This window comes from Canis lupus, chromosome 26 (genome assembly GCF_048164855.1).
Source record: "Canis lupus baileyi chromosome 26, mCanLup2.hap1, whole genome shotgun sequence".
NCBI classification, from domain to species: domain Eukaryota; kingdom Metazoa; phylum Chordata; class Mammalia; order Carnivora; family Canidae; genus Canis; species Canis lupus.
In genome coordinates this window covers 5205012-5227812 of record NC_132863.1, presented here as the reverse complement: position 1 = coordinate 5227812, position 22801 = coordinate 5205012, and the positions used below count along the sequence as shown (strand labels likewise).

The following is a 22801-nucleotide window of genomic DNA, read 5'->3' as shown; positions in this document are numbered from 1 at the left end:
CCCCTGGTTATGCTAACACAATGCCAAATCACATTAAAATGGACAAAATTATTTCATAGTTGAGATCAGCTATCTTACCACAGCGTGGTCATTTTTTCCACTACAGCATGGCCACTTTCTGCAATCTTAAAGCCCTCATAGCTATAATGTGCAAAAACATAGAGGCAGCCCAAAGATTGTAATTCAGTATTTAAATTATAAAGAAGACCACCCCCACCCCAACAGATACCATGAGGACAAATCATTGGAATCGATGCTGACTATATCACCCTTCTGGGACAGGCTGACCCTGGAGTGCATGTCCCGCTCAGACTCTTAACCAGCAACCTAGCCAGGCTCTACAAATAGGTGTCAAGACACCACCAACCAGGATGCCTGGGTGGCTCAGTGGTTGAGCATCTGCCTTCGGCTCAGGGTGTGATCCCGGGGTCCTGGGATTGGATCCCACATCAGATTCCCCACAGGGAGCCTGCTTCTCCCTCTGCCTGTGTCTTTGCCTCTCTCTCTCTCTCTGTGTTTCTCATGAATAAATAAAGAAAATCTTTAAAAAAAAAAAACAAAAAAAAACAACCAACTAAGTTACTGTGGCCCAAGAATTGAGGTGCTCAGCCTTGGCCAAATCAGTCCCCCTAAGCACAGAGTTCTTGTGAGCAGAAGTGAAACACTTTGCAAAGTCAAAGTCTGTCACATGTGTGGATCACAAGCTGTGCCCCTTGATGCCTGGATTCCCTGCCTTAATCTCCAAGTTTAAAGAAATTTTAAAGAGAAGGTGGAAGAGCCAAGACCTTGTGGGATTGTGGACTATGCCCTCCAGCGAGCCCTGGGGAAACCTGGCACTAAATCTATGCTGGAGCTGTTGCCAGTACCCCCTCTTCTGGATGCCCCGCCCCCCAGCTGCCCAACCACAAGGGCGCGGGAGCGGCCCCATCTCAGAGACTTACTCGACTTTGCACTGAGGCATCCCTCCTGAGAAAGGCTGCCCGCCACCCATTGGGAGGGTGGGGGGGCAGCTGAGCCTAAAGCTGCTGGTGCCAAACTCGAATGGTCTTTAAAGTCTTGTATTTAATCTTAGAAACACACTTGGCAGGCACATTCTTCACTCTCACAGTGCCATGTGTATTTAATTCAAAAATAGCCTTTGCTACGATGGGCTGCCAGGTAAATGTCTGGCATGTCAGACATGCCTGTGATGTCACATGCCTCACTCTGGGAGGTGTTTGTTGCTCACTCTGAGAAGTCAAGACGAGGAAACACACCTGATGGAAGAAAGTCTGTGGGGCTATCTAAGACTAGAGAAATTCTTGCGACAGGAGCAAAGGTGAAGGGAAGATTGGGCAAGGAGAGCAGGCCACCTGCAGCTAGTGACTCAGTCCTGGCCTTTCCAGACTCAATTCTTGAGTCCAGACAAGCCCCACTCTTCTGCACCAGACTCCTCCCTCCCACCATCTCTCCTTCCGTCCTTCTCTCATTCCCTCCATCCCTCCTTCCCTCCTTCTCCCTTGCTGCTTCTACTTTGTTTCATTTCTCTTTCACTCCTGTTTGTTCATCAGGAGTCTGATTCTGTGCCACAACACAGCCACTATATTTTAAACTAACTTTTTATCATGTTAGAAGTGATAGTCATTTTAAAAAATAGGAACAATAGATGATCAAATGAGCAGAAAGGGAAACACTAAAAGTGATCCAGCCTATAGACCACAGAAATTGACCATATGAACAGTTTTGTTAAAGTGTTGATAGAAAAACAAATAGAATGATACTATGTATGTTTATAAAAATAGAATGATGCTGTGTAAGTTATAAAGCATAAATTTATACTACTATAGTATCAAATGTGCTGTAAATGTATTTTCCTGTTGTGAAATATAGTTTACCAATGATTTCTATTGGATGTGTTGATCCCATTGTGTGGATGTACCATTGTTCTGTTGGTTGATGCTTTCCACGCAGCTGTGGAGGTAGATTTCCCGTCTGCATCCATCCATCTGTGTAAGTGTTGGATGACTTGCACCTCCCTCAAGGTGCCACCTCCAAACCCCCTTCCTAAGCCACACCTGCTCTCTCCCTGACCCCTAGATAACTAGTTTCACACACACATGTGGGGTTGGCCCAAGGTTTACCTGATATCCCTCCTATACATCTCACCATGTGCCCTTTCCATCGGCAGATTCCTCCCCAAGCCTTTGCCACGTGTTGCCCAAACACCCATAAGGTGTTTCAGTTTATTTAAAAATTCAGTTAAACCTTAAACCTTGTGTCCTTGTTTAGACAAAATCCCCAGGGGATGTCCAGGACTAAGTAAATGTTTGGGATCAGTGTAGTCCAACTTGCCTTGGATTTCTAAAATGCCACATTCAAGTGCAGAGCAAAAGCTTAAATCTATATGCACTCAGGAAACCTTTATTGAATATAACTGTGTGCTAAGTTCAGAGTCTAGGGGCAAAGTGCACTTTCAGCCATCACCAATAGAACCCATGTTTTTCCACTGAGGGTTCTCGATTTGATTGCCTGAGCTGGTGGGGAGCATGTCTCCAATTGGTAGGTCGGTAGCCATTAAGGGCTGAAATAGAAAAAGTGGATGTGACATGGGATTTATCCTTTGGGTTCATGCTGCAGTGTTAGCCAGCTTCTAGGGGACACAAAGCCATCCATCAACACCTCTGACAACGTACAAGCTAACAAGAAGCCTGCAGCACATGCATGTGTACTTCCTTCCCATGAACTTGAACCTTCTTCCTGGGAACAGACCTGACCAAACAGCTGATCTCTCTGCATCCAGCTGGCAGGGATTCACCTTTTACTTATTCCTTTTGCTTACATAAACTTTTTTAAAAACCTGAAATTCTTTCCAATCACCGTTGACTAGGAAGTTTTTCTCAAAACAGTGCTGTGAAAAAATTTTAAAAATTAACAGTCTTAACACACCTCACAGAAGAGAATAAACCCAGTTCCTTGCACTAGCTGTGTGAGGTATTGAATAGCACAGAATTGGTTGTAACCAGGCAACTTATTTAGAAACGCAGAACAACGCAATCACAGTTTAAAATATCCTGAGGAACATTTAGTCATTAAGTCCAGTATGTGGTTTCTGAAACTGGGTTAGCTTCTGCTGAGTTTAGTCAATATTTATTACTGTTATTTGTGATGTGTGATAAGGTATAACCTGTTATATATTAAAACTATTTTGCTAGGATAAAGTTCCCAAACTCCAGAAATGTTTCTAATGTTGTTTTTCTGATTCTCCTCCCCATTCCCCCCCTACCAGGGTTCAGAAATAGTAACAGGGAATGCAAAAAATGGGACTTACTTCCGAATACATATTAACAAGTATAAAATGGTGGAAACCATCACGTGCCTTTCTAAAGAGCCTTTCCCTGCCTCCAACTACATCCGCTTGTTTGGCCAGCACGAGCAACTTCTCAACAACCTATGTGCTCGGTATGAGGACAAGCTGATCCCAGATCTCTACAGGCAAGTTGAACATTACACTTTACTAAAAGGAAATGCAAGCATTTGTAATATCTTGTGAATGAGAGATGTGTTTTTGCGATGCACAGAAAGCAACACGGGGACCCGTGGGAGAAGCTAGAGTGGCAGAAAATTTATTCTAAGATAATGAAGAGTATCTGACCACTAGCATTGGCCTGAGAGTGGAGGGTCACATGGAGAAGTGCATGGGCTCTTGGTGTGTCCCAATATTGTCCCCATGGCCACACACAGGCCTGGACCCCAAATGCATCCAAGTGCAGCCTCTACATCACTAACAAGCCCAGATGAGATGATATTCAAGTCACTTTCAACATGGGCTTCTAAAAATAGTCAGAAATTGAAGAGGTGGGTTTGGGAGCAGGATATGGGAGCACTTGGTCTTGGTGGGAATTCCACAGCCACAGACAGGCTACTTGTGACCCCAGCCTTCCTCGCAGTATGTGCACAAGCATAGGGGTGAGGCCATTTGTATGGGATATTGTTACGGGAATTCTGCACAGCAGGGTGGTTAGACTGGGGGATCTTGCCTCTGTCTTTTCAAATGCTAAGACACTTTTTCATCCTATACCTCTGGGAGGGCTAGAATTTTAGAGTAGAAAGCTACTCCTGAACACAGCCTGTTGCTTGGAAAGATTAGGAGAACTTCCTTCTCTGCACAAAACAAGATGATGACAGAGTCAGTATCAGATACAGATGTAGGACATAAGTCATAGAATTCCAGGATCCTCAGTATCCATGGTGGTGACTTCTAAGATCAGGAGCAATTTCTCTTACCTCTCTCTTACCTCTTAAATTGGGGTGCCTGGGTGGGTCAGTTGGTTAAGCATCTGCCTTCCACTCAGGTCATGATCTCAGGGTCCTGGGATTGAGCCCCACGTCAGGCTCCTTGCTCAATGGGGAGTCTGATCCCCCCCTCCCCTCCTTCTTCACCCCTCCATGCTTTCTCTCAAATAAATAAATAAATAAATAAATAAATAAATAAATAAATAAATAAATAAATCTTTAAGAAATATGTTTACATTGTAGAAGGCATCATACAAACAATATATAAACCATGTATGTACACTTTAAGGGATAGTAGTACTAGAATTCTGTGTCCCTCACAGAAATTCATAAGAAAGAATTCTGGGGTGGGGGGGACACTTGTTTTTTTTTAAAGAAAATTCCTTATTTCAGGATGTTTGAAGCTCTCTCTCATCACATTCACAGTACGTCCTTGGAGGTAACGACTATCACGAGGATTGGTTAATCACTCTTTTCTTTCCTGTAAAGCAGGGATCAGCAAACTTTCTCTATAAAGGCCAAATAGTAAATATTTTCAGCTCTATGGGCCATACAATCTTATCACAGGAATTCAATTCTATGTTGCAGTGTGAAAGAAGCCACAGATAATACATAAGCAAACAGATGTAGCTGTGTCCCCAAAAAACTTTGTACCAGAGTAAGTGCCAAGTCAATCCTTGTTCTAAATCTAAAGGTGTACCACATACATATGATTTCCTAAATAATAAATTCATTTGTTTTGCTTACTTTTGAATCAATTCTGTGGCTGACTAGAAGAAGTAAACACTTGGGGCACCTGGGTGGCTCAATTGGTTAAGCATCTGCCTTTGGCTTATGTCATGATCCCGGGGTTCTGGGATTGAGCCCAAGGTGGTCTCTCTGTTCATTGGAGAGTCTGCTTGTCCCTGTCTCTGTGCCCCTGGCCCTGCTCATATTCTCTCTCAAATAAATAAAATCTTAAAAAAAAAAAAAAAAAAAGAAAGAAAGAGAAAGTCAACACTCTGTTTAGCACCATTTGTGAGGCCCATCCACGTGATGTATGGAGCTGGAGTCCATTTGTTTATCCTGCTGTATAATATTCTCTTATACTATGGTCCCAGCTCATTCATGTTTGATTGATTGATGTTTAAATTGTTCCCAGCTCGATGCCATCACAAACAATGCTATGGATATTGTGGGCACATGTCACATATGAGAACTTCTCTTACCTGTACCTGGTGGTGCTGAGAACTTAAACTCCCCCCAGCAGTACATGAAGATGCCTCCACAGCCCTGTCCATCTGAGGCACTGCTGGATTTTAACATGTGGTCCTTCTTATGGTGTGAAAAGGTATCCTCCCGTGGTTTTAGTTTCCATGCTCTGTTCAGTAACACAACTCAGTGTCTTTTCATTTGTTCATGGGCTGCTCATGATAGCTTTGGGGAAATGCCTGTTTATGACATTTGTCCACTTTTCTTATGGATTGTCTTCTTACTCATTCACAGGCATTATTTATGCACTCTGGATACACACTCATGTTAGTTATTTTTAACATTTTGAGCCTTTTCACTTTATGGTGTCAATTAACAGAACTAAAATTAAATTCTTAATTTTATATTTATTCTATTAATCTTCTTCAGGGTGTCTTGGGTATTTCTGTCCCTTTGCTCTTCCAATAGTTTTATAGTATACTTGTGAAGCTCCATGAAAAACCCCACTGGATTTGATAAGAAATGCAATAAAACTTAGTTCAGTGAGAATTGACATCTTTGATATTAAGCCCATATGTTATGCTGTAACATAACATAGGTCTTAGTCTATTTAGGTCTCTTTAATATCTTCCAATAGAATTTTAAAATTTTCTCCAATGATGGCTTCCCAAATTTTTGTTTGCTATAATCCAAAGTGTTTTATATTTGTGTTGCTCTTATAAATAATCATTTGCTTATTGGTTTCTGCCGTAATAGTGCATAGAAATACACTTTTTGTATGGGTTTGCATTCTGCAAATTTGCCAAACTCCCTCACTTACTCAAATAATTTCCCTAAATATTGTTTTAGATTTTCCACACATGAAAATTATATCATCTGCAAATAATGACAGTTTGTTTCCTCTTTTCTAATCTTTGTAACTTTTATTTCTTTTTCTTATTTGCTACACTGGCTAAGCTTTGCAGTGAAAGGTGGGACAGAAGTAGTGAGAGATGGCACCCTTGCCTCATTCTTAATCTTAAAGAGAATGTGTTCAATATTAGTTATATGACATTTGCCATACATATTTTTGTCGATGCCCTTTATCAAGTTAAGAAAGTTGCTTTTTGTTACTGCTAACTTGCTAGGTATTTTTTATCATGCATGAATGTTTATTGTTTACCAGAAAGAGTACTTAATTTCTGAAACCTTTTATATATGAGGATATTTTCCTATATGCCCCCAATTATAAACTATATTTTGATATAATACCAAATTTGGTAAAGTATCACATTTCTTAATCATAGGCTTTCCCTTCTCAAATCTTTGTACTTTTGACTCCAATATTTATTTAAAATAAAGAAAAATACAAGTATTTAAAAAATGAATGCATTTTTTCCTTAGCTTGTAAATAGGATTTTATTGTTACTTTAACCTTATCCAAAATATTGAATTAAAAAGCAATCAGTTAAATTTGAAGAAAATTTTTACTCAGGGAGGAGGAATATGTCAAAAGTCTCCTCTGAAAAGAAAATGTTTTTGCATTTGACCAATTTCAGAAGCCCTAGCTGATTTGTTTTTCCCTGAGAAGAAGGTGGTATTGAAAGAGACAGACTCTGTAAGCTTGGGACCACTAGTCAGGGCGCAGCTGTTAACTGATGGTAGTAATAATTTTAAAAGTTAATTTGATTTGCTAAGAGTGAATATTTGGGATGGCAAAATGAGGCAACACTAGGACGTGCCATATCAGGACGTGCGAATTGACATCTGTAAGAAAGAAGCAAGGCGGGCAGGAAGATGGTGGCTGATCATCAGAGGTCACTGGTCATGGTTAAGTGATGTGCTGAGGCCATTGCCATGCCTCGTCAGTCACTCCCACATGCGTGTTGGTGTGTATATGCAGCTGTGGCCACGTTCCTTTCAAGTGCCATGAAATGCTGCCAGGCCTCAGTGCTAATTCTTGGCCAACCACTGCCTGCCCTGTCTGTTGTCAGACAGTCTGGCAAGGTTCTTTGCAAGCAGGAAGGGCAAATGGTTTCGCTTATTTTGGCCGCAGTCTGATTCCCGATTATTTCCCTGACCTTGGCAGCACTGGCAATATTCTTGTTCGAACCCAGGCCAGTTTCGATCCACCACATCTAGAGCCACCATCCTGCAAGCTGGGGGCGGGCTGACCATCAACCAGCCGCTCCGTCTTCTGCAAGCTGGACGTGATGTCAAGATCAGGTTCCTCCTCGGGTCCAAAGAACCCCCCAGAACCCCTTCTCTCCATGTCCCTCAATCTGTTCTTGCCCCATCAAGGGCCAGGACAGAGCAGGTACTGACAGTGCCAGCGGGAACGGTGGCAACTACGGGGGCAGGTGCTGTAGCAGGCGAGGCCTCCTGAGCAGTGGCTCTGGCTGCCTGTGGAGGGGCTTGCTTGGAGCCATTTGGAAACACGAGGTGGTGGCTGAGCAGTCAGCCACTCGATCTGTAGTGGGACAGCTGCCACAGGACGGCAGTGTCACTGAGGATCTGGGACCCAGGCTGGCTGCGATTTTATTCTTTGTTTTCATCTTGGAGTGCCAGTAGAAATCATTAATGATGAAGAGAACAAATCCACCACCAGAGACTCTGTGTGTATGTGAGTGTGTGTGTGCAAGACAGAGAGCAATAAATTCATCAACTGACTGATTTACCATTTTGGAAAAAGAATGGAGCCCATCTTTATCATGTGCTCCTTCCTGAACCAGTCAGCAGTTAAAGTCACTTAACAAATGTGTGACTAGGGGGTCCCTGGGTGGCTCAGGGGTTTGGCGCCTGCCTTCGGCCCAGGGCGAGATCCTGGAGTCCCGGGATCGAGTCCCACATCGGGCTCCCTGCATGGAGCCTGCTTCTCCCTCTGCCTGTGTCTCTGCCTCTGTCTGTGTCTCATGAATAAATAAATAAAGTGTTTAAAAACAAAAACAAACAAAAAACCCCAAATGTGTGACTAGAGAAGCTGCATCTGGCAGCGTCTCCTGTGCAAGCACACAGATGCCTCTCGCAAACCTTGCAGACCCCTGCCTGCTGGATCCCAGGACAGTGACAGTGTTTCCAATGAGCAGCCCCTGCACCTGCTGATACTGTTCCCCCCTGGAGACATGGGGCAGGGGTGCAGAAGGAGCTTCTGTGAGGGTGGTGAGAAGTCACAGAGTGGGAACTTGGGTTTGAGGGGAGAGGCGGGGGCGAGGCTGTTTCCCCGAGAAGCCTCTGCTGCAGGGCTTTAACAAGGCACATCCCTTGCCTACTCCTCTTTCTTAACTCTGCGTCATCTTCATCTACCCCACTTATGGATGGCCCTGCAAAAACAAGGTCTTGCCTACAGAGTCCCTCCCCTCCTTAGTATTAATTAACAGTCTGTAGCATCCTTTATCCCGCCCCCCCCCGCCCCCCGCCCCGGGGCAGTGTGAATAGGTCTTGCCCTGGCTTCTTTGTGTGAGCCCATCAGATGCTCGGAAACCTTGATTGAATCACCTCTTTTCACATCTTCACATGCTCAGCTCTCAAAGACTGCCCTCACGTGGCCCTCGCCTCCTGCGAGCACCGCCACCCTCAACACTTCCTCAAACACTCGAATGGCCTATTTTTAGTGGGTAAGTGCTGCTGTGCACAATATTCTAAATGGGATTTGAGCAAGCCCTTTAAAAGGCCTCCATTACCTTTTGAACTGTGACGCCCCAGAAGTTACTCCCTTAGGAAGCCAGGACTGCCATGTGCTGTCTCTGTCTCCTGAGCCATTAAGCAGGACTCTGCCAATGCACATTGTCTCCCAATGCACTTATTAGACTCCAACTGGAGTCATTTAATCATGACTTAAATATTTTTCTGTTCTTCTGTAGTCAGTGGCCGTGCACTGTGTCCAGTAGAAAAATCACACTCTAAATTCTACGTGCCCTTTTCCCCATTCTTATCCAAATTCCATGAACTATGACTGCCCACTCCAGCATGTCAGTTTTTTTTTCTACATACCTAAAAATTGCCAGATAATCATTCTCTTCCCCGTTGGCCACTTCTGGAGTCATCCACCTGCCTTTCTGTAGACTAAAGTATTCCTGTCTGTTTCATTTCAGGTGCTGCCCACTCCATTTGATAGCCTTATAAATAGAAATCCTTTTTCTTCAATGAAGAGAAGAGAAATCAAAGTCTCTTCTCTTCATTTTGCTCCCTGGTCATTTAATTACAATCTTTTTCTCCACCCTCTTAAAGGTGATTTTGAATGGGCATGCTCACACACTCCATCCGGGGCTCCTCGCTGGTCATTCACTGTTTCACTTGCTCTAACGGGCATCTTCCTGCCCAGTGCTGTTTCTCTTATGATCACATGGCCTTGAAGCTGAACCCACATTCTTGAACATTCCTCATTACTGCGATGGTCAGTCTTAGATCTGGAAGTATAGACCATCGTGGAGACCGAACTCCATGTGACACAATATATGTTCATTTTCATCCGTAATATTGCTCTGATTAAAAGACTAAGGATTTTTTCCTAGTATATGTCACTTCCCTCCTTCCCACTGTGAATTTGGGTAGAATTAACCCTTCCTGGGATGAAGGACAAGATTGGTTTGAACCATCCTAGAATTATAGCCAGTACACATCCCTTCAGATATCCATGCTAAAAATTATAATGTGAAAAAAATAAACACACCCATTCACATAGTCAGGAATGAATGTTAAAAGTAATGAACACTATAGAGCTTTGCATAAAGTATGGATCTTTTTTTTATCAGTATAACTGACATACAGTATCCTCTTAGTTTCAGGCGTACATAATAGTGATTGGATATTTTTATACATTATGAGATCACTCCCACTCCCACTCCTTGTCTAGTTGGCATCTGTCACTATACAAAGTTATTATAATAACCATATTCTCTGTGCTGTACATTACATCCCCATGACTTCCATTTAATATATATGCCACATCTTTATCCATTCTTCTGTAGATGGATACTTGGGTTGCTTCTATATTTGGCTATTGTAAATAATGCTCCAATAAATGTAGGGATGTGTATGTCTTTTCAAATTAGTGTTTTCATTTTCTTTAGGTAAAACAAAATAGTGTAATTGGTGGATCATATGATAATTCTATTTTTAATTTCTTGAGGAACCTCCATACTGTTTTCCACAGTGGCCACACCAGCTTGCATTCCCACCAACACTGCATGAGGGTTCCTTTTTCTCCACATTCTTGCCAACACTTGTTATTTCTTGACTTTTTGATTGTAGCCATTTTGACAGGTGTGAGGTGATATCTCATTGTGGTTTTGCTTTTCATTACCCAGGTGATGAGTGATGTTAAGCATCTTTTCATGTGTCTATTGACCAATGTCTTTTCATGTCCTCTGCCCATTTTTAATAAAATTATATTTTGGTGTTAAGTTGTAAGTTCTTTAAATATATTTTTGGATACTAATCCCTTATCAGAAATATCATTTGCATATATCTCCCCCCGTTCAGTAGGTTGCCTTTTTATTTTGTTGGCAGTTTTATTTTTAAGATTTATTTATTTATTCATGAGAGACAGAGAGAGAGAGGCAGAGACACAGGCAGAGGGAGAAGTAGGCTCCTTGTAGGGAGCCCGATGTGGGACTCGATCCCGGATGCCAGGATCACACGCCCTGAGCCGAAGGCAGACGCTCAACCACTGAGTCACTCAGATGTCCCTTGTCGGCGGTTTCATTCACTGTGCAAAACCTTTTTATGTTGCGGTAGTCCCGGTAGTTTCATTTTGCTTTTGTTTCCTTTGGCGAAGGAGACATAGCTAGAAAAACGCTTCTGTGGCTGATGTCAGATAGATTACTACTTATGTTTTCTTCTAGGAAGTTTATGTTTTCAGGTCTCATATTTAAGTCTTTAATCCTTTCTGAGTTTATTTTTGTGGTTGGTGTAAGAAAGTGGTCCGGTTTCATTCTTTTTCATGTAGCTGTCCAGTTTTCCCACACCATTTGTTGAAAAGACTGTCTTTTTCCCATTGGATATTCTTTCCTGCTTTGTCAGAGATTATTTGATCATAAAATAATGGATATAAAAGGCTATCTGTTCTGTTCTATTGATCTATGTGTCTATTTCTGTGCTAGTGACATACTATTTTTGATTACTACAGCTTTGTATTATATCTTGAATTCTGGGATTGTGATACCTTCATTTTTTCCCTCTTTCTCAAGACTGCTTTGGCTATCTGGGATATTTTGTGGTTCCATAAGATTTTAGGATTATTCTAGTTCTTCAAAAAATGTTAGTGTTTTTGATAAGGATTACATTGAATCTGTAGAATGCTTTGGGTAATATGTGCACATATTTTAACAATATTGGTTGCCCCAGTTCATGAGCATGGAGTATCTTTCCATTTGTTTGTGTCATCTTCAAGTTATTTCATCAGTAGTTTATAGTTTTCAGAGCACGAGCCTTTCACCTCCTTGGTTAAGTTTATTCCTAGGTATTTTGTTATGTTGGGTGCAACTGTAAATGGGATTGTTTTCTTAATTTTTTTGTTGGTACTTCATTATTGGTGTATAGAAAAACAACTGATTTCTGTATGTTAATTTTGTATCCTGTGACTTTACTGAATTCATTTATCAGTTCTAGTAGTTTTTTAGTGGCGTCTTTAAGGTTTTCTCTATATAGTATCACATCATATACACATAGTGAAAATTTTACTTCTTCCTTACCAATTTGGATGCCTTTTATTCTTTTTTTTCTTGTCTGATTGCTGTGGCTAGGACTTGCAGTACTATATTGAATAAAAGTGGTGGGAGTGGACATCTTCGTCTTGTTCCTGACCTTAGGGGAAAAGCTCTTGTTTTTTTATAGGAAGGTATAAATTCTTATTTCAGATGGCTCAGTCTTATTCATGTTAGTAAGAATCTTTGCTTTGAAGATAGTGCTTATGAATGAATGGAAGAGAAATGAGTACCCCATCTTACAGCCAAGATTTTTTTTAATGGTAAAGGCTTTTATTAATCAGAATTTAAAGCCAGCAAACTCAGTACCCATTAACATCAATATAACATGGGAGATGAAGTGTGGGGGCTCACATGTATTAATGGATCACTCTTCACCAGCTCTCTCTACCCACCTTATCCAAGGTGAACTCCCATAGTCCTTGTATTACCCCTTACAAGTGGGCATTATTACCTCATAAAACAGAGGAATCTGATAGTCTCTATACTACAAAAGAAAACCAGTGTTTTCATTATCTGAAAGGAAATGTGTGTATGTTTAAATCGCATGTTAATAACCAGGGAAACAATTTCAGTGTAAGGATGACTGTCCATCCCAAAAGGCTGTGCTGCGTGTGAGCTGTACATGAATAAATCATGTAAAGTGTAAGACATAACTCACATACATGTCTGTTGGGTCACATCTACAATATTATTTAAAAATTCAAACTTTTCACCAAGCTTTATAAAAACAAGGAAATATCTTTTGGCAAGACCACTGCAGCCACCTGCAAGTTATCCGTAGTCTCCATCTCCATATCTGCTTTGCTGGCCACCATCTTTGTCATGCTGTACCCGTGTACTTTTGGCATATATATTCTAAAAAATTTTAGTTCAAAAGTGTTTAAAAGTGAATTATTACTTCTCTTTCCTTAGAGTGCAAAGGACACTAAGCTAAAACAGAGGGTTCAGTTCCTGCATTGTTACTTATTAGTTTTGTGAATTTGGACAAGCCACCTTACCACACTGAGCATCAATTTCCTCATTGATGAGGTGAAGATGTAATTTATGATAAACTTTACCACATCACAAGGTAAAGGTAGATGATGAGTGAAAGTATTTAAAAGTACAAAATGTTGCAATTACTTTAGCTCAAGTGTTTACATTTGCTACAAGTTCATATTAGCGTTAGTGGAAAGGAAGACATTTTCAGGCTTTTATGCAACATTTCTTCTCCCTTCAAAATTAACATAAATTTGGGAAAATTTAGTGCTTCTTTTAAAAATTCAAGTTAACAAATGTTTTCAAATTGCAGCAATAAAAAAATAATAAAATTGCAGTAATATATGCACTTGCTATATTTCATTTTTTAAAATTATGTATCTGGAGGTACCAGTGAGATTTCATTTCTTTTTTTTTTTTTGAGCCATACTCTGAGGAAAATATCTACTCAGGGAGAGGTTGTTACCAAGAATTTAATAAGTGTGAATCAAGTGCTTTCAATTAGTAATTCAATTAGTAATGTATGAAGACTAGGCTCAATAGTGTACCTCCCAGGGTACTTTATAGCAGAGGAATGGATCAAATGTTTCTACATAAGCAATGCTTAAACACATTTCATTTCAAACCACTGGCACCAAAAGCAACCAAGTAGGTTTGGAATATCATCTAAAGTTGAAACTGAACTATTTGAGTTATCAAGGAGGTCTAGAATCTAATACCATACAGTTTTAAAAATAGCTTTGGAATATTGTTTCACACATTGTGAAGAGTTACAAATACCTTAGAGGTGCACTGTCCAAAATGATAGCCAATTGTCAGATGTGACAATTTAGATTCTTATAAATAGAAAGGTTAAATAAAATTAAAAGCTCAGTATTGCAGTCACACTTGCCACATTTCACGAGCTCAGCAGCTCCATGTGGCTAGTGGCTACACTGCACATCACACAATAGATGATTTCCATCATTGTGAAAAGTTCTCTTGGACAGTGCTGCTATAGACTAGTCACACTCATGGAGTTTGTAGTCGGTGGTGTTGGGCCAGTCTACAGAAATCCTTTCCTAAAATGCTAATCACCAGCCCCACTTGGTTGTGAGCCCTTGACGTGCAAATATGGTACTAATAGATGGGTGTTCAGTGAAGGCCAGTGGGTAGAAGGAGGAAGTGATTTCTGTCTATACGTACTTTTGTAGGGTCAAATGGAAAGAAAATTCTCCCCAGATCATGTGCCAAAGGTGAACAGCTGAGGAGAGAGGCTAGCATGGTAGAAGGGTAGCATGTGGAGCAGACAAGCTTTCTGGTGTATTTGGTCATAGTATAGGCAAGGCAAGGCAAGGGGCACCATATGTACTTCCTACCCATTTATGCTTGTGTACAGCCCAGCTGGCCAAACCCCAACCAGCTGCCACTTCCTCACCAGTTATGCTTGGCAGCCTCAATGACTAACATCCCATCCTGCTGTCAGATTGCACCTCTGAGTTTGGGGTTCAGGAACCAGACTGGTATGTTCAGAACTGAATTCTATCCCTCTGAGCATCTTTGTAATATCACTTTTCAAAAATTTGCTGCAGGAGTTAAAGTTCTTTATAGATTTTATTCCTCCTCATCTGGCAGCATGTGGGTTGAGGTTATTATTTATGAGTCTAAAATAATAACTGATGAGCCAATAGTTACCTATAAGGCTACTAAATTGATTTAGTATAAATACCTCTTTACCAAGATCCAGGAAGCAACTGAGTTGCCCTATTGTTATTGGAATTGTTAAAATACATACATTTCAGAAATCATGTTTTTTTAACTCTGCTGAACCATGAGAAGAAACTGGCCTGTCTGCCTGAATTTTTTATGGAAAACTAACAATTGCAAAAAGATGCTTTGAAGCCAACTGGCTGGCATGGAGTTATCATGCATGAAACATTCTCATTCCTTTCCTCCTAAGACTGGATCTTTTTATGTTTCTTTTTGAAGATTATTTTGTACATATTTGTTTGCCTTTTAGTATTTTCCATTACAAAAACAATACATATTTATTATAGAAATTTTAGAAAAATATTTTAAAAGCTAACTAGAATACAAAACCCATTCTAATCTCACTACTTAGAGCATATTTCAAATGATTAAGCTATTTAAGATGAGAAGAGCTGAAGGATCACTGCTGTTTGCTCCTAGAACAAAGACCAGCAACAAGTTTATGGATGGTATGACTTGCCTCTCTTGGAACCTAGGTCCTAGGAAAGACCTTACTTGCAGACCAGCACACTTGCCTCATAAATGAGAAGCCCAGAGTGACAGGGCTTGCCATTGGTCTCAACCAAGCTACCAGCATCAATAACACTGGAACTACAGCCCCTTTACTCTCAATTGCTTTTCCTTTATATAGAGACGAGAGGAATATGTTTTCCCTTGTGCAGTGACATCCTTAGAGAAAGCACCTGCTTGGAACATGAGAATAATGTTTTTTCTCTGACAAAATACTGCAGGAGATGCCCAGGATAATTCATGTGTGCAGGAAGAAAATATTAGAACCTTTATTTGTATTTTTTTTAATTGAGAGGAACCAAACTTTATTCATATTTGAAGCATAGATACAGCACATTCTTGGGTCAGATGAAAGATGTGTGTCCTACAAGGACTGAACATATCTAGGGTTGCAGGGAGATGTCACAGCACAGAGGGATCAACCTAGTAAGGTGCATTAGTAAATGCACTTCAGAATGTACTAAAGCTTTTGTGTATCTGATTCTGTGGATTTATAGATACTCTATGGTTTTAACTAAACTAATCTCAGCAACATGGGCAAGATCATTTAAAGGACTCCTCCAAAGAAACCATAGGTTGAAAATCCTGGTAAAACATGCATGAGCAAACCAGGAAATGGCAGATTTAATATCTCTTACTCCTCAGATAGGCTTTTTACCAGGCTCATTAGGAGGATGCATAAAGATTAATCTATCAGAGTTCAGTTACAGACAACAGAATCCTCTCTGGTTCAGTCAAACGAAGTGAGATAGTGAGGTACTGTTAGTTATGGGTAGTTTATAAAAATTCCTTGAATGGGCTGAAGGCATTGATCTGACTTCCAGGAAAATTTTAGAAAATGCCTTTACGGGGACTCCTGGGTGGCTCAGCAGTTGAGCGTCTGCCTTCAGTTCAGGGCATGATCCCAGGGTCCGGGATTGAATCCCATATCGGGCTCCCTGCAAGGAGTCTGCTTCTCCCTCTGCCTATGTCTTTGCTTCTTTCTGTGTATCTCTCATAAATAAATAAAATCTTTAAAAAAAAAAAAAGAAAAGAAAATGGCTTTACATATCTGGCCAACCTCTGCCACAGTGAGGTCCAGCTCTGTGATCATGCCTCTCTGCCACAATCCACACCAGTAAACAGGTACCCTAAGTCCTGCCTCTTGCTGATTATTACAATTCTGCTACAGCCAGTGTCAGACAGTACCATGACCAGGCTTGCCAGAAAGGCAAGGAAAATAGTGGAAGCAGTGTCTCACCTCAGTGGAGTTGACATCCACCTTCCAAGTCTTCCATGAAGGTGTTGGAGGAAGCTTGGTCCTGTGTAGAATTCAGATTGTAGACTCAGTTCCACATAGAACCCGCATTGCCACTCTCTGGGAAATGTAGTCTTTCATTTTCCTACATGTGATATTTTGGGTAAGTCATGCTACAAAGGGTCTGAGATGTGGCTAGCTGAGCGAGTCTGCATTACCTCCAATAACTAGCTAATCAAACTTACCAGAAATTAGTCCCCCCAAATGCAAAACTATCATCAAGAAGACCACTTATAATTTGGGTTTACATCTATTATCAGTAAGGATGAACTTTGCCCTAATTATATACAGGTTGACAAACCCTTATCCAAAATCCTAGGAGCAGATGTTGCAGCATTCCATTTTTTAGAAAAATTCTTTATACTCAAACAAAACAAGGTAGAAAAAGACAAGAAAGAAAGAAATTATTGGGGGGCGGGGGAGATTTACCCTCTCACTTGGAACAACTAAAAACTGCATAAAATGTTTTTAAAAAGCATTAAATAAAGGATACTGGATATAAAGCAAAGAAGGACAGTGAACTCTGAGAAACTGGAAATAAACCAGATACACCATCATATGATCCAGCTTGCTGCCTTGAAAAAGTTTTGAGACCAAAGCAAAGGGATGGACCCAGTGGACTCCCTGCATTGAGGAATGGACCTGTGAGCCTGGGGGGTGGTAGGTGGGGCCAAGGTTGCTAGAGTCCTCAGTACTGGGTACTGGGGAGGAGAGAGCTACAGAGAGACAACTATGGAAATCTGCAGAAGGTCCCCCTGGAGAATCTAGTTGAGTACTCATCAATGTTTGCAGGTGAGGAAACTACCCCAGATCACTCAAAAGGATTAAAGGTCACAGTGCCTGGTACTCACATAGGGCTGGGGATGGTGCCTATTCCCACCAGCCACCTTGAAGAAGCCCCAGATTCATGGAGCAGTGGGTGGAGTACACACTATGGTCTCCCCTCAGTAGTGAGAAAAAACCAACAGGCATCCAAAGAAGCAGGAAAATACAACCCATCATGAAGAGAAAAATGAACTGATTGAAACTCAACAGAACTGACCCAGATGTCAGAATTAGCAGACAAGCAAAGTTACTATAATTATATTCCACACATTCAAAAAGTTAAGTAGAGTTGTAGTCGGTATCTGTATGACCCAAATCAAACTTCTAGAGATGAAAACTATAATGTCTGAGATGAAAAACTACCTTGGATGGGATTAATGAAGATTAGACCCTGCTGAAGAAAAGATTAGTGAACTTGAATACATAACAGTAGAAACTACCCAAAATGATGGGCGAAGAGAAAATGGGAATTTAAAACAATGAGCAGAGGGACACCTAGGTGGCACAGTGGTTGAGCGTCTCCCTTTGGCTCAGGGAGTGATCCTGGACCTGAGTCCTGAACCAGACTTCCTGTGAGGAGCTTGCTTCTCCCTCTATGTCTCTGCCTCCCTCTCTGTATCTCTCATGAATAAAAAAATAAAATCTTAAAAAAAAAAAAAAAACAATGAGCAGAGTGTTAGTGAGCTATAGGACAACTTCAAATGGCCTGAAGAAATAATGACCAATTTTTTTCAAATTTTTCAAATCTAAGAAACTCAATGAATATCAAGCATGAAAAACATTACATGAAGGCATGTCATAGTTAAATTTGCTCAAAACTAATGTTGAAGAGAAAGTCTTAAGCAAAAAGAGAAAACAGAACTACTAATAAGAATGACGACAGATTCCTCATCAGAGACAATGCAAGCAAGTCAGTGGAGCAACATCTTTAAAGTACTGAAAAAAAAATGTTTTTCAAAGATTTATTTATTCATGAGAGAGAGAGAGAGAGGGAGAGAAAGAGAAAGAGAGAGGGAGAGAGAGAGAGGTAGAGACACAGGCAGAGGGAGAAGTAGGCATCCCACAAGGAGCCCGATGTGGGACTCGATCCAGGATCCTGGGATCACGCCCTGAGCAGAAGGCAGACACTCAACCACTGAGCCACCCTGGTGTCCCTGAAAAATTTTTTTTTCACATTCCAGAACACATTTATTACTTATTTATAACATCTCCAACATAATACATGGCATAATGCCCCCCTCCTCATATTACATGGACCACCATATCCATCCCCAGCCACCATCTCTGAGTCATTCTCTATTCCTAGCCTGTTTAACTTCTCCATTGGTTTACTCTCCCTGCTGATAACTTCATTATGACCCCAGTACTCTGGACTGCATTGTGTTCCCCAGAATTCATATGTTGAAGCCGTAATCCTCAGTGTGACTATCTGGAAATAAGGTCTTTAGGAGGTCATTATGATTAAATGTGTCCTTATAAGAAGAGGAAAAGAGAGATCGATCTCTCCTTCATGTGAGGACACAGTGAGAAGACAGCCATCTGCAAACCACAAGAAGTATTGCCAGAAACTGACAACTGTCGAAATCTGGAAACCATGGCACCCTGATCTTGACTTCCAGCCTCCAGAACTGTGAGAAGTAAATTTCTGTTCTTTAAGACCCCCTAAACCAGACTCCTGGTTTGGTGCTTTTTGTCTCCTTGCAGTTCACTGGACTGCCATCCACTCAGGTGGAAGATTTTTCTGCTTCCAACAGCTGCTGGCCACGTTCTCCTTGGGGTACTCTTGTTCAGCCACCTGAGAATGACCTCCATGTCAGCTAGCCCTCGGCTCTGCCCCTGCTCTTGCCCTCACACCAGCCTCAGGTTCCTTACTGGGGCATAAAGGGACTGTCCTGGTTCTCACTGGGTGGTCCTCACATGCAAAGACACCCAGGGGCTTCAGACCTTGCCTGCCAGGCCAAAGCATTCCTCTGAGCTCCGTTTCCCTTACCTGTGAAAGGGGGCTCAGAACTGCTTCTCGGGTTGCTGTGAAGGCCACATGAAGTGAAGTACAGGAACTCTGTGGCTCAGAGCCTGACCTGGAGGAACTACTCCCCATGTGGTCACAGGCTGTGCTTCTCCAGGAGGCCCCCAGTCCTGGAGTCATGCTGCCACAGGCCCTGTGCACTCCCAGACCTGGCTGTGCATGTGCCACCCAGCGGTTTCCGGTGCCCACTCAGGACAATGCTGCAGAGAGACAGATGGCAAAGCCCCAGCATGGCCCCAGCCCCTCGTCCTTCACTCCACAGACACTCTCTGTCACCCACCCAGCAAACTCTGAGCTGTGTTTTGTGACTTATTATTCCCTCTATCTGGTAATTTGGGGAGAAGAGAGCACCAAGTGCCACTGATGATGTCCGCACCGCTGCTAATAGGAGCCACTGTTTGGATCCCACGGCACTGCCTTGGCCCCAGCGGCTGTGACAGCTGCCCAAGCACTGTCTGCCAGGCCAGGCTACGTGCTGCAGGCTCCAAGCACAGAATAGAGCCCAGCACAGTCACGCTGGGATCCCAGAGGCTCGCAGCATTAATAATCTATAGTTCAATCATTAGGAGCAAATCCAAGTGAAATAGGAAAATATATACCACGCTGGAGGCCGCAAGGCTGCTGGGAGGTGGCTTCGCTGCTCTGTGGCAGGCTTAATGATTAGTTCCCAGCCACTAGCAGCTCCAGCTGACAAGCGGCGCCTGCAAGCTGTAGGCTTCCTGCACATGATAATTGAACAAAGCTAGGATTCATTCAAGATATTAACACAGACCCTCTACTAGAGAGCTGCTGGGCTTGCCAGGCCCCTGAATTGAACTCTCTAAAGTGCACCCTTGGAGGGTGTTCATTGGGTCAATTATTGCTCTCTGGACAGATTTGCAAGTGGATCTTTCCAGATTCAGGGCCCAAGGCTCCTGGGGTCCTGGCAAGGATTTAATATATAAACTAATATAACTCCACCCTGATTTCTCCAGTTATGCCCTGGGCCAAAGGGCTAACCTGGGCCTTTATGGCAACACGTCAGCCCCTAGCACTCTAAGTAGGAAGATATTTGAAGTGGGAAAGCATTTTTAATATCAGAGTTAAAAAATTAATTAATTTCAAGTCATTATTGGATAAAAGGGTTTTTTATTTTAATTAATTAATTTATGATAGTCACAGAGAGAGAGAGAGAGAGAGGCAGAGACACAGGCAGAGGGAGAAGCAGGCTCCATGCACCGGGAGCCCGATGTGGGACTTGATCCCGGGTCTCCAGGATCACGCCCTGTGCCAAAGGCAGGCACCAAACCGCTGCACCACCCAGGGATCCCCGGATAAAAGGTTTTTTAAAAAGGCTTTGTTGATATTCTTCCTGGTTATAACCATTAGTTGGGAGCCTCTGTCCGCAGGTGACAGAAGCCCAGCTCAGACTCTGTGAAGTCCCAGAAGAGGCTAGGATGTTCTGCAGAACTGTAGGAAGCAAGGGGCTGGTGGCACCAGAGCCAGGGCATCCCAGAGCCAGGATGTGAAACCCCATCAGAATTTGGCTTCCTGTCCCTGTATGTTGGCTTCCTTCTCTCAGACTGGCATCCCCCTAGGGTGAAAGTCGTGACAAGCCTCAGCCGCATGCACCTCGTAGCTTGGTATTTAGAGAGTAGGGGCCACTTTGAAACATTCCAGGCGAAGAACTCAGAGAGCTCTGGCTCCTGCAATGAGCCCATCCATTCAGACCATTAGCCTGGCCATGTCTCAGCCTCAGCCATACGACCTTAGGCTCTCCCAGCTCACCAGTGCCCCTGAGAATTCCAGCTCCTCCTCCCACTTGTGGACTTGGATAAATCCCTATGCCACAAGCCATGGGCTCTGGTTTCCCAAGCAACTGTCAAAGAGGCTGCATGATGCCAGGTCTAAAGTGCAGGGGCCTAATTCTCTGTGGAGAGGAGGGAGCCAGAGAAGATAAATCCCCTTTCTCTGTCTCCAGTGGACTATCCCAGGACCAGGTTTCTCCAGATAGTCTGTCCAGAGACATCCTGCAGGGCTCAGTGGGTGCCCCTAGCCTGAAACAGTGGCTAGCACATAATGCATAATCCTGCACAGCTCCCCATCTTTCCCCACATCAATGCCCCTTCTTTTTTCTCTGGCTGCTTTTGAATTCTACCTCCCAACTAAAACATTAACACAATCCTTGCCTGAGGCTCTGTTTCCTTGAGAGGACAGGAAGCACACTAGAATAACAAAAATGATGAAAATCACAAACAAAGTTTTTAAAAATTATTATTATGCCAAAAGCTCCCAAATCCATGGGAACAAAGTACTCAGGCTGATCCGGAGACAGTGACCAATAAATTTGTCTCAGAATGAGGATTCCACTAAGTTAAATTTAGATCGAAGTTTAGTGAAAAGGCTTCCTGTTAAGAATGTATTGAAAAATAATTTAGGGGCTTCTGGTTAAATATGGTGGACTGAACCTACAAGCTTACCACCTCTCCCTCCTGAAGCCCCCCTAAGATGAGAACAAAACAAGCAAAGAAATGTATAAATCTACCCATAAGGAGAAATAAAACTGGAGAGGAGATATGGTGGATGAGAGATGACAATGGATTTTGCAAAGCTTGCTGGAGCAGAGCAGAGGAAGCTGCAATTGAAGTGCCTACGGAGGGAACCCTGGGAGATACAAATAATGACAGAGTCTGAGATGAGGCAGGGGACTAAAAACAGAGCAGATTTAAAGCAAATAATATGCCCCTTCCCCCAGTCTTCTCCCCTTCCTGCAACAGCCAAGCAACTGCTCCTCCCTCTCTCCTCCCCATAGGTTTTTCCCTGGAAAACATGACCTGGACAGACTCCAGATGTGGGGACACCAGATCCAACAGAGGGAAAGTGTGAGATGTGGGGCTAAAAGGAGGGGAAATAGGATGAGAGCCGCAGTACTGACCGGTAGAGTCCCTGGTCTGCTTCTCCTGCCCTTTGCCCAGAATGGTGGCAGCCAGGAGCAGAGGTATTGGTAAATGGGCAAGGAAATGTCATGAAAAAGAAAACAAGGCCCTCTATCTGACTAGTGAGAATTCCAAAAAGAGAGAGCAGAGAAAACAGAGTGTAGGAATCTTTTAAAGGCACAATAGAAAAAAATCCCCAGAACTGAAAGACATCACCAGGTCAAAAAATCCCCAATAAATGACCAATAGCCCAAAGGCATTCTAGCATGAAATTCAAGAACACCAGGGGTAATGAGAAGCTCCTCAAATCCAGTGAGTAAAACGTGTCACTAGATATGTTAAAAAGGAACTA

At 42.3% G+C, this 22801-nt stretch overlaps 1 protein-coding gene across 9 annotated transcripts in view; it reads left to right on the top strand.

The window, feature by feature from the left end:
* Window positions 1–22801, top strand: part of CFAP61 (cilia and flagella associated protein 61) — a 275850-nt gene that overhangs the window by 218429 nt on the left and 34620 nt on the right. For all 9 annotated transcript variants that reach the window (XR_012018154.1, XM_072799837.1, XM_072799842.1 and 6 more), the window contains one exon: window positions 3266–3471. Coding sequence is in view for 8 of the 9 variants with exons in the window: in XM_072799837.1 (XP_072655938.1) it covers window positions 3266–3471 (206 nt within the window). In the remaining variant the exon portion in view is untranslated. The remainder of the gene's footprint in view (window positions 1–3265; window positions 3472–22801) is intronic.